General features: G+C 66.3%; 2 protein-coding genes across 6 annotated transcripts; both read left to right on the forward strand.

Annotated features, from left to right (window-relative positions):
- Positions 1-666: 666 nt before the first annotated feature.
- On the forward strand, positions 667-4,988 carry PGLS (6-phosphogluconolactonase). Its single transcript, XM_040990924.1, has 5 exons — positions 667-974; positions 3,080-3,187; positions 3,300-3,401; positions 3,653-3,793; positions 4,712-4,988. Exons 1-5 carry the CDS (start codon positions 687-689, stop codon positions 4,847-4,849), a joined length of 777 nt encoding a protein of 258 aa, XP_040846858.1. The 5' UTR covers positions 667-686; the 3' UTR covers positions 4,850-4,988.
- A 1,331-nt stretch (positions 4,989-6,319) lies between these two features.
- Positions 6,320-12,276, forward strand: NIBAN3 (niban apoptosis regulator 3). 5 transcript variants are annotated; one of them, XM_040990768.1, is made up of 15 exons: positions 6,320-6,443; positions 6,885-7,015; positions 7,870-7,995; positions 8,553-8,667; positions 8,842-9,009; positions 9,244-9,359; positions 9,448-9,552; positions 9,974-10,136; positions 10,425-10,615; positions 10,701-10,859; positions 10,980-11,096; positions 11,183-11,290; positions 11,595-11,712; positions 11,922-11,985; positions 12,130-12,276. In XM_040990768.1, exons 1-15 carry the CDS (start codon positions 6,389-6,391, stop codon positions 12,131-12,133), a joined length of 1,740 nt encoding a protein of 579 aa, XP_040846702.1. In that variant the 5' UTR covers positions 6,320-6,388; the 3' UTR covers positions 12,134-12,276. The 5 variants fall into 5 exon arrangements, with proteins under 5 accessions (XP_040846702.1, XP_040846699.1, XP_040846701.1 ...); XM_040990765.1 differs by having other exon boundaries at positions 9,974-10,615; XM_040990767.1 differs by lacking the exon at positions 6,320-6,443 and having other exon boundaries at positions 6,741-7,015.
- The last annotated feature ends 69 nt before the right edge of the window (positions 12,277-12,345 follow it).

The raw sequence follows: 12,345 nt of genomic DNA on the forward strand, positions 1-12,345 counted from the left end.
TGGCTGCCCTGGCCACCAGCTTCATTTTTTTTTTAATTGACTTATTGGCCTGGCGTGGTAGCCTAGTGGTTAAAATTTCTCCCTTGCACACGCTGGGTTCCCATAGGAACATGGGTTCGAGTCCTGGCTGCCCCACTTCCCATCCAGCTCCCTGCCTGTGGCCTGGGAAAGCAGTGGAGGACGGCCCACAGCCTTGGGACCCTGCATCTGCGTGGGAGACCCAGAAGAGGCTCATGGCTTCGGATTGACGTCGCTCCAGCTGTTGTGGCCACTTGAGGAGTGAATCAATGGATGGAAGATCTTCCTCTCTGTGTATCTGACTTTCCAATAAAAATAAAATCTTAAATCATTCTTTAAAAATTGATTGATTTACTTGAAAGGTAAAATAGACAGCCAACAGCAGACATTAACAAATATTCCCGATCTCAAACCACGCCCCCCGGACGTCCCGATAACCCAGAAAGCTGATCAGGCACCTAAGGTCAATCAATCAATGGTCAAGTGCCCGGCGAAGCTTCACCCGAGGCATCGCGCATGCGTTTCTGCTGCGCCGACCAGAGCACCCACGCAGGCGCACTGGCGCCCGACGGCCGTGCTTCCGCCCTCACCACGGCCGCGCCGGGCTACGCCTCCGCGCAGGCGCACTGGTGCGCGGCGGCTGCGCTTCCGGCCTCGCCGCCGTCGCCATGGCCGCGCCGGGCCCGGGCCTCATCTCGGTCTTCTCGAGCCCGCAGGAGCTGGGCGCGTCGCTCGCGCAGCTCGTGGCCCAGCGCGCCGCCGGCTGCCTGGCGGGGCCGCGTGGCCGCTTCGCGCTCGGCCTGTCGGGCGGCAGCCTGGTCTCCCTGCTGGCCCGGGAGCTGCCCGCCGCTGCCGCCCCGGCCGGGCCCGCCGGCCTCGCGCGCTGGACGCTCGGCTTCTGCGACGAGCGCCTCGTGCCCTTCGACCACGCCGACAGCACGTACGGCGCGTACCGGGTGAGCGGCCGGGTCACGTGGGGCCGGGACACGCCCACCGGGAAGGGCACGCCCACCGCCGGGGCGCCTGTGAGCCCGGGACACGCCCACCAGGGGTCACGTGTGAGGCCGGGCGACGCCCACTGAGCCTGGACACACCTACCGCCGGGCCACGTGGGGGCCGGGGCACGCCCACCTCCTGGTCACGTGCGAGGTCTGGACATGCCCACTACACTGGGAACTGTGTGAGCCACGCCCACCCGACCACACCCATGCTATGGTCACGCCCACTGCCCCGAGCCACGCCCACTGGGGGCCGGGGTGTGTGTGTGTGTGCACCGCAGCTGGTTCCATCCTGCACCGCTGGGCAGCAAGGGATGGACGAGGGATCCGGTGAAGTCCAGCCTGTGCCTGGACTCTGGGGTTTCCTGGGCACAGGAGAGTGGGGTGTGCTGGGCGTACTGGGCGCAGAAGGGCAGGGTGTACTGGGTGCTGAACTGGGCATGCTGGGCGCTGACCTGGGTGTGCTGGGTGCTGACCTGGGCGTGCTGGGCGCAGGAGGGCAGGGTGTACTGGGTGCTGAACTGGGCGTGCTGGGCGCTGACCTGGGTGTACTGGGTTCTCACCTGGGCGTGCTGGGCGCTGACCTGGGTGTACTAGGCGCTGACCTGGGCGTGCTGGGTGCTGACCTGGGTGTGCTGGGCCCTGACCTGGGTGTGCTGGGCGCTGACCTGGGCGTGCTGGGCGCTGAACTGGGTGTGTTGGGCGCTGACCTGGGCGTCCTGCGGATGGTGGCTGTGGCCAGAGGAGGGGTGCTGCACCCCCTAGGTCACCTCAGTGGAGCTGGATGGTTTCCTAACCCCGTCCCTTGCAGCCCCACCCGGGGAACGTGTCCCCTCTGGAGCTGGCAGCCACGCTCCTGCCCTTAGCTGCAGGTTCTCGTGGCGGCCTGGAGATGGACGCGCAGGTGTCGGCCAGGCCCAGGGCTCCGTCCGCGTGCCCGCAGGTGCAGCACACCCAGAGCGTGGAGTACCCGGAGCTGCCATGCCATCACCGAGAGCCTGGTTCGAGTCCCGTCTGTCCCACTGCCCAGCGGGCCTCATGTACACGCATGCCCCGGGGGGTAGCGTGTGATGGCTCGAGAGCTTGGGGTCCCTGGAGACCCCCGCGGAGCTCCTGGCTCTGGTCTGGCCCAGCCTGGTCACTGGCAGGGGCCGAGCTTGCTCGCTCCCTCCATCTCTCTCTGCCTCTCAAATGCGTGGAAATAGAGGTTTTAAGTTTTAAAAAGATTTATTAATTTTATCGGAAAGGGAAATTTTACAGAGAGAAGGAGAAATCTTCCATCCACTGGTTCACTCCCCAAGTGGTCACAATGACCAAAGCTGAGCCGATCTGAAGCCAGGAGCCAGGAGCTTCTCCCGGGTCTCCCATGCGGGTGCAGGGTCCCAAGGCTGTGGGCCGTCCTCCACTGCTTTCCCAGGCCACAGGCAGGGAACTGGGTGGGAAGTGGAGCAGCTGGGACATGAACTGGCACCCACGTGGCATGCTGGTGCTAGCCTCTGAAGGATTAGCCTACTCTGCTACGGTATCAGCCCCTGAGGTTGTTTTTGAAGGTGTCCTAAGGGCTGCATCGCTTCCCAGGCTGTGAGCCAGGGTCTGCCCTGCATCCCCCGCTTCCGGGGGCTGAGCTGGTGGCTGCCGCCCTTGGAGCCCTGCCCCTTCCGTGGTCACACGGCCCGGTACTGATTCCTAGTAGGGCTGGGCCGGGGCGAAGCCACATCAGGTGGCACACCCTCAACTCCCGCTTGCCCCTGGCTCTGGGACAGCGGGCATAGATGTGGGGTGACTTTGGAACTAAGCGTGGGGCGAGGCAGTCGGTCTCACGAATGGGGGAGTCCGGTGCTGGCCCTGGTGCTGAGGCATCTCCTCTGCCGGGGTCTCTTGCTGGCGACCCCCACGACCTGGGGAAGTGCATGGCACAGAGTCGGGACCCTCGCTCCTGCCATCCCGGCCTCGGCCTTCCCGTGTGTGTGACTGGGCACGCGCCGATCATGCCCTCCGCCCGCCATCTTGCCTCAGCGGCCTCGGGGCTGGCTGACACTGTCCTTGCCCTCCGTGCCCCGCAGACGCACCTGCTGTCGCAGCTGCCCATCCCAGACAGCCAGGTACTGACCATCAACCCTGAGCTGCCCGTGGAGGCGGCGGCTGAGGACTACGCCGCGAAGCTCAGGCAGGTGAGCTGCCACACCCAGTCGGATCCTCTGCCTGTTCCCTCAGCACGCTGCCTGCAGACCGCCCCCCTGGGCGGGGACTTTTTCTGCTGACTGTGTGTGTCCCACCCTGCAGGCCTTCCAGGACGACCCCATCCCCGTGTTTGACCTGCTCATCCTGGGCCTGGGGCCCGACGGCCACACCTGCTCCCTTTTCCCGGATCACCCCCTGCTGCAGGTGAGCCGTGTGCACCTTCTGCAGGAGATTGCTCCCACACGTCACACCCCCGCCCCAGGAGCCCGCCGGGGAGTGTGGGGAGGGGCAGAGCTCTGGTTGGCTTCTGGCACCTGAGCCCACCTGCTTGAGACTTGATCTGTCCGTCTCCGACCAGCCTGGGGCAGTGAGAACATGGGGGGTGACTGCCTCCTGTGGGTGCACCGGGTATGTTCCGGAAGCAGAAGTGACGTCATCTCTCCATCCCTGCCCAGGAGCGTGAGAAGATTGTGGCGCCCATCAGCGACTCCCCGAAGCCTCCCCCACAGCGAGTGACGCTCACACTGCCCGTGTTAAATGCGGCCCGCACCGTCATCTTTGTGGCGACGGGAGAAAGCAAGGCAGCTGTGCTGAAGGTGGCGGCATTGGGTGCTGGGCAGGGCACGAGGGCAGGGCACGGGCTTGAGCCCCCCGGGTCAGAAGGTGGCTGAGCTCCCCGTGGGTCATAGGGCAGGAGGGAGCCGCAGTGCTTCAGGCAGGAACTGACCCTGTACGAGACCTAAAGAGTCGCTTTCTCCATGTTTACCATGGGGTGGAGCCAAAGCTGCACTTAGAGGACAGTGCATAGCACTGGATCCACACAGCAGAAATTAACCAGAGGGTTAGAATTAGAGCAAGCTCTAATGTAAAGCCAAGTGACAATTAGGATCGAAGGTGGCTGGCATCGTGGCAAGGCAGGTAAACCTGCTGCCTCTGGCCCTGGCATCCCACATGGGCACTGGTTCGAGTCCTGGCAGCTCCACTTCCCATCCAGCTCCCTGCCTGTGGCCTGGGAAAGCAGTGGAGGACGGCCCAAAGCCTTGGGACCCTGCACCCGCGTTGGAGACCCGGAGGAAGCTCCTGGCTCCTGGCTTTGTTGTCCTCAGCACAGTCTTCCACATGGGGAGCCTCAACTTACCCACCTAGAAAAGGGGCTACAGCGGCCATGAGAAATGGCTGTAGGGTTTGGGCCAGCTGGCAGGAGGCAGCACTGTGGCCCCTGGGTGTGCCCCGGGGCCAACTCTAGCAGGCAGGGCAGGGCCAGGCCAGAGCCAGGAGCTTCATCCGGGTCTAGCACGTGGGTGCAGGGACCCAGCCACTTGGGCCGTGTCCCATTGTTTCTTGGCTTCATGAGCAGGGAGCGACCTGAAGTGGAGCAGCCGGGACTCAAACCTGCCCCAAGCAAGCCGCCGTGGCAGGGAGCCTGTGGGGTCGAGGGGAAGGGTCACAGGTCATACCTGTCCGTACGTGGGGAGGTCAGTGCCCTCACGCACCTGCACCCCCTCTCCGTGCAGCGCATCCTGGAGGAGGCCGAGCCCCACCCGCTGCCCGCCGCGCTGGTGCAGCCCCACACGGGCAAGCTCTGCTGGTTCCTGGACGAAGCAGCCGCGCGCCTGCTCACTGTGCCCTTTGAGAAACACTCCACGCTCTAGCCACTGCCTGGGGAATCTGGGATCGTGGGCGGAGACTGCCGGGGCAGGGCCCCACTGCCACCACCGCACCCAGTGTGCCTGGAGGAACCGCTGGGGCCAGGCCACTGCGGGACCTGGATATTAAAAGGCGCTGCTGGAAGCTTCCGCTGTGTCCTTGTCGCTGAGGGCTGTAGGATTGGTGGGGACGGGAGGAGGAGTGGTGAGGGGAGGGTGGGGGTCCCCCCAGGTGGCTCAAGCTGAATGAAAATGGTTATTTTAAAGATTGATTTATTTGAGTGCCGAAGAGCTGTCTGCCGGCTCACTAGGCCGTGGTGCTAGCGGCCAGGCCGGCCCTGCCAGGACAACTGGAAGCTCTATCCGGGTGCCCATGCAGGTGGCAGGGATGTGGATCCTCCAGGCATCGCCACCTGCCACCTCCTGCGGTCCCCGCTAGCCAGGGGGAGCTGGGGTCAGGAGCCGGGGCTGGGATTGGAAGCCGAGGCCCTGTGGCGTGAGCTGAGAGGGTCTGAGCAGCCTCCAGGACCCCCCCCAGGTCCCTGGGCAAGGAGACCAGAGTGCCCCGGCCGGCTGTGGGCTGTGGGCTGTGGGCTGTGGGGGCTGGCCCAGCGAGCAGCTGCGGGGAGAGGCGGGAGGGAATTGAAACCCTAACCACAGAGAAGAGTTTCCTGCGGGGAGCTGGGGAGCTGGGCTTGAGGGAAGTAGCCCAGCGGGGGGAGCCCCCTCCCTCTGCTCCCCCCCCCCCCCCGGGGCAGCAGCAGGTGGCCAGGCACAGCCCCTCTCCTGCCGCCCCCTCAGCCTTCCACTCTTCATGGCCTCTGGGGTGCTTGCCTGCTGCGAAGCCAGGCGGCCACCGCGGATCCTGGGGTGCCCCTGTTCTCGCCCCAGCTCTGCTCCCAACCCCAGCTCCCTGTGCGTGTGTAACCCCAGGGGCGGCCGGTGGTGGTCCGAGAGCCCGGACCCCTGCACCCATGGGAGAGACCCCGGTGGAGTCCTGCTCCTGGCTTGCTCCTGGACACCCCCTCGCTGCCGGCCCTGGCCGTTGGGGTGGGCATCTGGCCAGGACCCAGCAGGCAATGGTCTGTGTCTCCATGTCTGCGGAATGTATGCCTGTTGGGGAACAGTGTGGAGATGGGGTGATGGGGGCAGGATAGGGGCAAAGAAATCAAGGCTGAGGTTCAGGGTCCCCACCCGGGGTGTCCGCAGCAGCCTAGAGGGCCCAGCTTCACCCAGCACAGGTTTGCCCACTGCCCATCCCCCTCCCCACCCCACTCCCACCAGGGGCCATGCCCTGCCGCTCTGCCCTCATACCCCCTCTTTCTCCCCAAGGGGCCGCCCCACGGGCCCTGGGAGGAGAAACCCCCAGTTGAGGCCCCAGGGGAGAGCAGAGGAGGCAGGTGCAGGGTGGGGCTACCAGATGGGGGCCCCTGTGCCCCCTACCCGCCTCCTACCACCACCATCAGGAGCCCAAGCCGTATTCAGACCTCCTGGCAGCCGCCCCGAGCTCGCCAGCGGCCCCGGGGCTCCGTGGGGAAGGGCAGCATGGGCGGGCGGCTCTCGGGACCCCTGGATAAGCGGCAGAAGCAGCAGCTGAGGGGTGAGTGGCAGCACATGGTAGGGGGTAGGGGTACAGACACAGTCCCGGGGTCCCACTGGCTTCCAAGAGCGAGACACAGCCGAGGCCAGGGCTGCCCTGGCCCCCTGTGTGGCCAGGAGTGCGAGGCGTGGTCACACGGAAGTCTTTGTCACCCAAACAGCTAGGAATGACAGCATCCTTGGGGGCAACCGGAAGAGCTGAGGTCCCACCAGTTCTAATCCCAGCTGCTCCACTTCCCATCCAGCTCCCTGCCTGTGGCCTGGGAAAGCAGTGGAGGACGGCCCAGAGCCTTGGGACCCTGCACCTGCGTGGGAGGCCTGGATGGAACTCCTGACCCAGTCCTGGCTGCCATGGGCGTTGGGAGTGAAGCTGTGGGTGGGAGCGTGCTGTCTCTCTCTCTCTCTCTCTCTCTCTCTCTCTCTCTGTTCCGTGTTCCCACAGCTCGGGTGGACACCCTGCTGAAGGACTTCCTTCCCTGCTACCGAGGGCAGCTGGCGGCCTCTGTCCTGAGGCAGATCTCCCACGAGGTGGACCCCCAGGAGCCCGTGGGGTGCCAGCTACTGCACAGCAAGGTGGGCATGCATATGGGGCTGGGACGGCCACCCTGTGGTCGCTCGGGGACCCCTCCCAGGCTGCGTGCTCCCCAGCACCCTGTCCAGAGATGAGACCCTGCTGCTCGGTGTGTCTGGGGCCGCACTTTCTGCCTGCTGCGTCCTCTGGGGCTCTTACGGGGGGCGGGGGCCCCAGGAAGTGACCGACCACATTGCACCAGGCGGGAAGCCAAGAGGAAGAGAGATGGGGGGCAGAAGGGTTGGGGAGGCAGGAGGAATTTGAAGCCAGATGGGGCTGTTCTTGGCAGACTGGCCCGGCAGGTGCCAAGACCCTGGGGTCGCTGTACCCACGGGTGTGCTAGCCTGCTGTGCTCTCTCTCACCACACCACTTCCAGGACGCCTTCCTGGACCAGCCTTCCTCCCCCACTCCTACGTCTTCCTTGATCCACCAAACACTACAACCGCCCCATCCCCCTCTGCCCTGGTGGGGCTCACACGACTGCCTCTGGCCTCACCACCTTGGGAAAGGAGGGGCTATGACGACCAGGGAAACTGAGGCACGCAGAGGGGGCAGAGGTGTGATCCGTGCTTGGAATCTGCTTTGCATGCACACTTGTGTTTTTCTCCCTTTCTGGCACCTCCTGGCTGTGGTAGCTCAGCCCCATCTGTGTGCCCCCGGGACTTGGGTACACAGGGGCTCAATCTCCACCCCACCCATCCACTTCCTGGGGCCCAGAACCCCCAACCCCCTTACACCTGTGGAGTTCCACCAGGGTGACTGGTTCAGGGGTGAGGGGTGCCATGTGGGTGGCAGGGATGGCCTGGGGATGCCCACCCCCGCCTCCTGGCACCCACCGGCCCTTCCTTTTTGCAGAAGCTGCCCCGCGTGCGGGAGCACCAAGGACCCCTGACGTTGCTGCGGGGCCACCCACCACGGTGGCAGCCCGTCTTCTGCGTCCTGCGCGGGGAAGGCCTCCTGCAGTGGTTCAGCAACAAGGAGGTGTGTGGGGGCGGGATGAGGGTGTGGCTGGCGCGTGTCCCTCCACCTGCAGGCCACGCCCTGTGTGGCACCTGGTACCTGCGTCACGGTCAGGGGCGTGGTCAGGCCATGTCCCTCTGCCTCCATGCCCAGCCTTCCCTGGCACCTGGCACCTGCGTCACGGTCAGGGGCGTGGTCAGGCCGTGTCCTGCCACGTCCAGGCCCCACCCTCCCTGGTACCTGTTTCGTGGTCAGGGGTCCTGCTCTGGTCCTAGCCCCTTTAGCCACTGTGCCACAGTGCAGCGCCTAAACTTCTTCCAGCAGCTGGTCCCCCAGCTGCAAGTCCCTTTCTGTGGCACCTGGGACCGGCAAGCAAGAGCGGGTCAGGGTAGGAGGGGGGAGCCATGATCGGTGCCTTGACCCCTGGGATTGAGAGAGAGCTCACAGGACGGGGGCGGGGAGGGCTGGGCCATGGATTTCCTGGGCAAGTTCAAGACCCCCTTGGGGCTCCTAGGTGTGTGTGTGAGTGGGGGAGCCTGGCAGCCCAGGGCCCAGAGCATCCCTCCTCCTTGCTGCAGGACCACGAAAGCGGGGGGCGCCCCCTGGGCTCAGCCGCCCTGACCGGGTTCACACTCCTGACTTCACAGTGTCATTACCTCCAGCTTCTGGACGCCATCTGCCCGCACACCTCGGGTAAGGCCCCCGGGGCTCCCGGCTCAGCAGTGGGGGGACCAGAGCTTGGGTTGCAGGGGAACTACTGTGCCCGCACCCCACACACACACACCTGCCCCAAACACACCTAACACGGTGCTAGGAGCAAACCAGCGACCCCTCTTGGGCTGGTCCGCCCCCTCTGTCTGCCTTCAGGAGGCCCCACGCCGGAGGAGCCAGAGGCCCTGCTGGACACAGCTGTGAGCTGGCCCCTGTTCCTGCAGCACCCCTTCCGCCGGCACCTGTGCTTGGCAGCAGGCACCCGGGAGGCACAGAGGGCCTGGCGGCTGGTCCTGCAGAGTGGCATCCGCCTGCGGGCCACAGGTGGGGCTCACCACGGGCTTTCAGGGGTCTGGTGGGGGGCACTGGGGACCCTTTGCTTATGCACAAAAACAGTTTGAGACAAGATGGTCGGGCAGGTTATTCGCTACACAAACGCAGCTGGCCAGAGCTGGGCAGCGAGGCCTGGCAGGATGGCTACAGTCTGGAGAGCCCCAGGAGGGCAGTGGTCAGTGGGTGTGATGGGGGCATGCTGACCACCCCCCACACACACCCCAGTGCTGCAGCGAAGCCAGGCCCCCGCCGCCCGCGCATTTCTGGATGCCGTCCGCCTCTACCGGCAGCATCGCGGCCACTTTGGTGATGACGACGTGACCCTGGGCTCGGACGCCGAGGTCAGTCGGCGGCCCCCTCCAGCGTGCCCTGGCCTGACCGTCCTCCTCCTCCTCGGGCCGGACACCCATGGCGCCCTCGCCCCGGCAGGTGCTGACGGCGCTGCTGCTGCAGGAGCTGCTGCCGGAGCTGCGAGCGCACAGCCTGCCCGGCCTGCGAGGGGCTGGCCGCGCCCGAGCCTGGGCCTGGACCGAGGTGCCCGGGCCGCCGGGGTGGGCTGAGGGCCGGCCCTGCCTTCCCGCCAGGTCCCGGGCTCTTGGGGTCACCCGAGTCCCCTGATCCCCCGCCTCGGGGGTCACCCCCGCCTCTGGGGTCACCCCCGCCTCTGGGGTCACCCCTGCCTCTGGGGTCACCCCCGCCTCTGGGGTCACCCCCGCCTCTGGGGTCACCCCTGCCTCTGGGGTCACCCCCGCCTCTCGGGTCACCCCGAGTCCCCTGATCCCCCGCCTCTGGGGTCACCCCCTCTGGGGTCACCCCCACCTCTCGGGGTCACCCCCGCCTCTCGGGTCACCCCCGCCTCTGGGGTCACCCCGAGTCCCCTGATCCCCCGCCTCTGGGGTCACCCCCGCCTCTGGGGTCACCCCCGCCTCTCGGGTCGCCCCGTGTCCCCCCGCAGCTGCTGGACGCCGTGCACGGCGCCGTGCTGGCCGCGGCCTCGGCCGGGCTGCGCGCCTTCCAGCCGGAGAAGGACGAGCTGCTCGCCTCCCTGGACCGGACACTCCGCCCCGACCTGGACCACCTGCTGCGGCTGCGGGAGGCGGCCGCGACGCGCCTGCGCGGTGAGGCAGGGGGCGGGGCCATGGCAAGAAGGGGCGGGCCCGCACCAAGTAAAGGCGGAGCCAGCTGGGGGCTAGAGGCGGGGCTGGATTGCCGTTGGGCGGGGCCTAGAGGGGGCGTGGTCTGGGTGGAGCCTGGAGTGCACAGGGAGGTGGGTCCGCAGGTGCACCAGGGGCAGAGGCCGGGGGTTCGAATCCCCGCTGCGCCAAGCTTCAGTGGAGAGGGGCCTGGGGGCGACTTGGGGCCCTGTGGACCCCCGGCCAGTCCTCCCGCTCCTGCCCACTTGGCAGCCCATCTCCAGGTCCAGCTGGAGTCGTGCCTGTGCCGGGAGGTGGACCCGCAGCTGCCTCGGGTGGTGCACACACTGTGGAGCGCCATGGAGGCCACGCTGGGGGCTGTGCGAGGCCTGCTGGCCCAGGCCATGGAGCGCCTCTCTCGGCGGCTGCGCCGGACCCCATCCGGAGAGCGGCTCCGCCGGGAGGTGAGCCTCAGCTGGCCTCAGGCTGCCCTTGTCTCTACCCCAGGCCCTGCCTCTGCCTCACTGTCCCCATCCACCCCCACCCCAGGTCTACACCTTCGGGGAGATCCCTTGGGACCCCGAGACGATGCAGCTGTGCTACCGGGAGGCAGAGCGCAGCCAGAAGCACCTGGAGCAGCTGCTGTCCCCGTTCGGCTTCCTGGGCATGCGGGGCCTGGTGTTTGGGGCCCAGGACCTGGCACAGCAAGTGAGGCAGGGCAGGCTGCGAGGCCACAGTGACCTGGGCCCCTGGTGACGGGGTGACCGACAGGGACATGTGTGGGAGAGACGCACGGGATGCCAGCCTCACGCTCCCCTCTCCCCACAGCTCATGGCCAACGCCGTGGCCACCTTCCTGCAGCTGGCTGACCAGTGTCTGACCTCGGCCCTGGACCGCAACCAGGCCGCTGGGCAGCTGGAGAAAGTGCAGGGCCGTGTGCTGAAGGTGCGTGGCACCTGCGTGGGCGGAACACCACTGGCCAGCGGGTGGATGGACACACAGACCCACCGGCTGCTGGCTGTTCCTTGCAGAAGTTCGAGTCGGACAGCAGGGCGGCTCAGCGCAAGTTCACCTGCGGCTGCCTGTCTCACATCTTCCTCCCCTTCCTGCTGAGCCGGCTACAGCCGGGCAGCAAGGTGGTGAGTCCCGTGGGGCGGGGGGCAGGCAGGGGAACCCACCACCCTGGGGGTCTCTGTGGGGAGGCCAGCACCGCCGTGAAACAGCCACTGGTTCTGGGAGGTGCAAGGAACCGGGGGCCGACGGGAGGGACCTGGAGGGGGCTGTGTGGCCGGGAAGGAGGGCTTGGCCACTACCCAGGACTGGGGGCCCTTGGGTGACTCAGGAGCTCAGAACCTTCAAGAAGTGCCCGGCAGGAGGGGGATTCCCAGTGGAGAGCCAGCAGGGGCCTGCTGGGGCCCAGCCCCTCCCCTGCTGTGGTTCCAGGAGCTGGCCGAGGCCGAGGGGGGTGTGCTGGCCGCTGTGAGCAGCACCCAGGCCCTGACCGTTGAGGGCGTCTGTGTGGACGTGATCCAGGCTGCCCTGAGCGAGCGGATCGACCTGGGTGAGCCTTGCTTCGTGGGGGGGTGGGCAGTCCCGTTCACCTCCCACTCCCAGTCCTGCGAGGTGTGGAGTGAGCTGCTTGCGCTGTGATGTGTGCACAGCCGGCCAGCGAGTGGTGGCCGTGTCGGGGGTCGGAGGGTGGCTCCCCCAGGACTCCCACACACATCACCCTTCCTGGTTTGTTCAGGGGCAACTTGCCTCTTGTTTTAGAACTGGCAGCTGCCCAGGGTGCTGGCTGCTTGGACACCCCGTGGAACCCAGAGGGGGTGAGCAGGTGAGGCCTGCTGGGGCTGGGGGCGTCAGGAATGGGCGCGTTGGGGCTAGGGACACGGGGTTTGGAGCTCGGCTCCTGGAATCCAGGGCCCGGGCAGTTAACTGTTGGATATTTCGTTTCTTTTTCGGTCATTCCCACTCGCAGCTGATGTCTTGCAGAGCGGACCGTGCATGCGCCTAGGGTGGTCGCGCATGCGCGTAGGCTGGTGCACCTGCTGGCGCCGACGGACCCAGGCCTGGAAAGACTTTTTTTATTATTATTAAATAAAGCCGCATCTGTGTTGAAGCTGGACAGACTTTGCTGGCCTTCCCTAAGCATGTGGCATGGATGCTGAATGCAGAAAGTGGTGAAATCGCCTGC

The sequence above is a fragment of the Ochotona curzoniae genome, unplaced genomic scaffold (assembly GCF_017591425.1).
Source record: "Ochotona curzoniae isolate NIBS_2020 unplaced genomic scaffold, NIBS_Ocur_1.0 contig_605, whole genome shotgun sequence".
Taxonomy (NCBI): Eukaryota; Metazoa; Chordata; class Mammalia; order Lagomorpha; family Ochotonidae; genus Ochotona; species Ochotona curzoniae.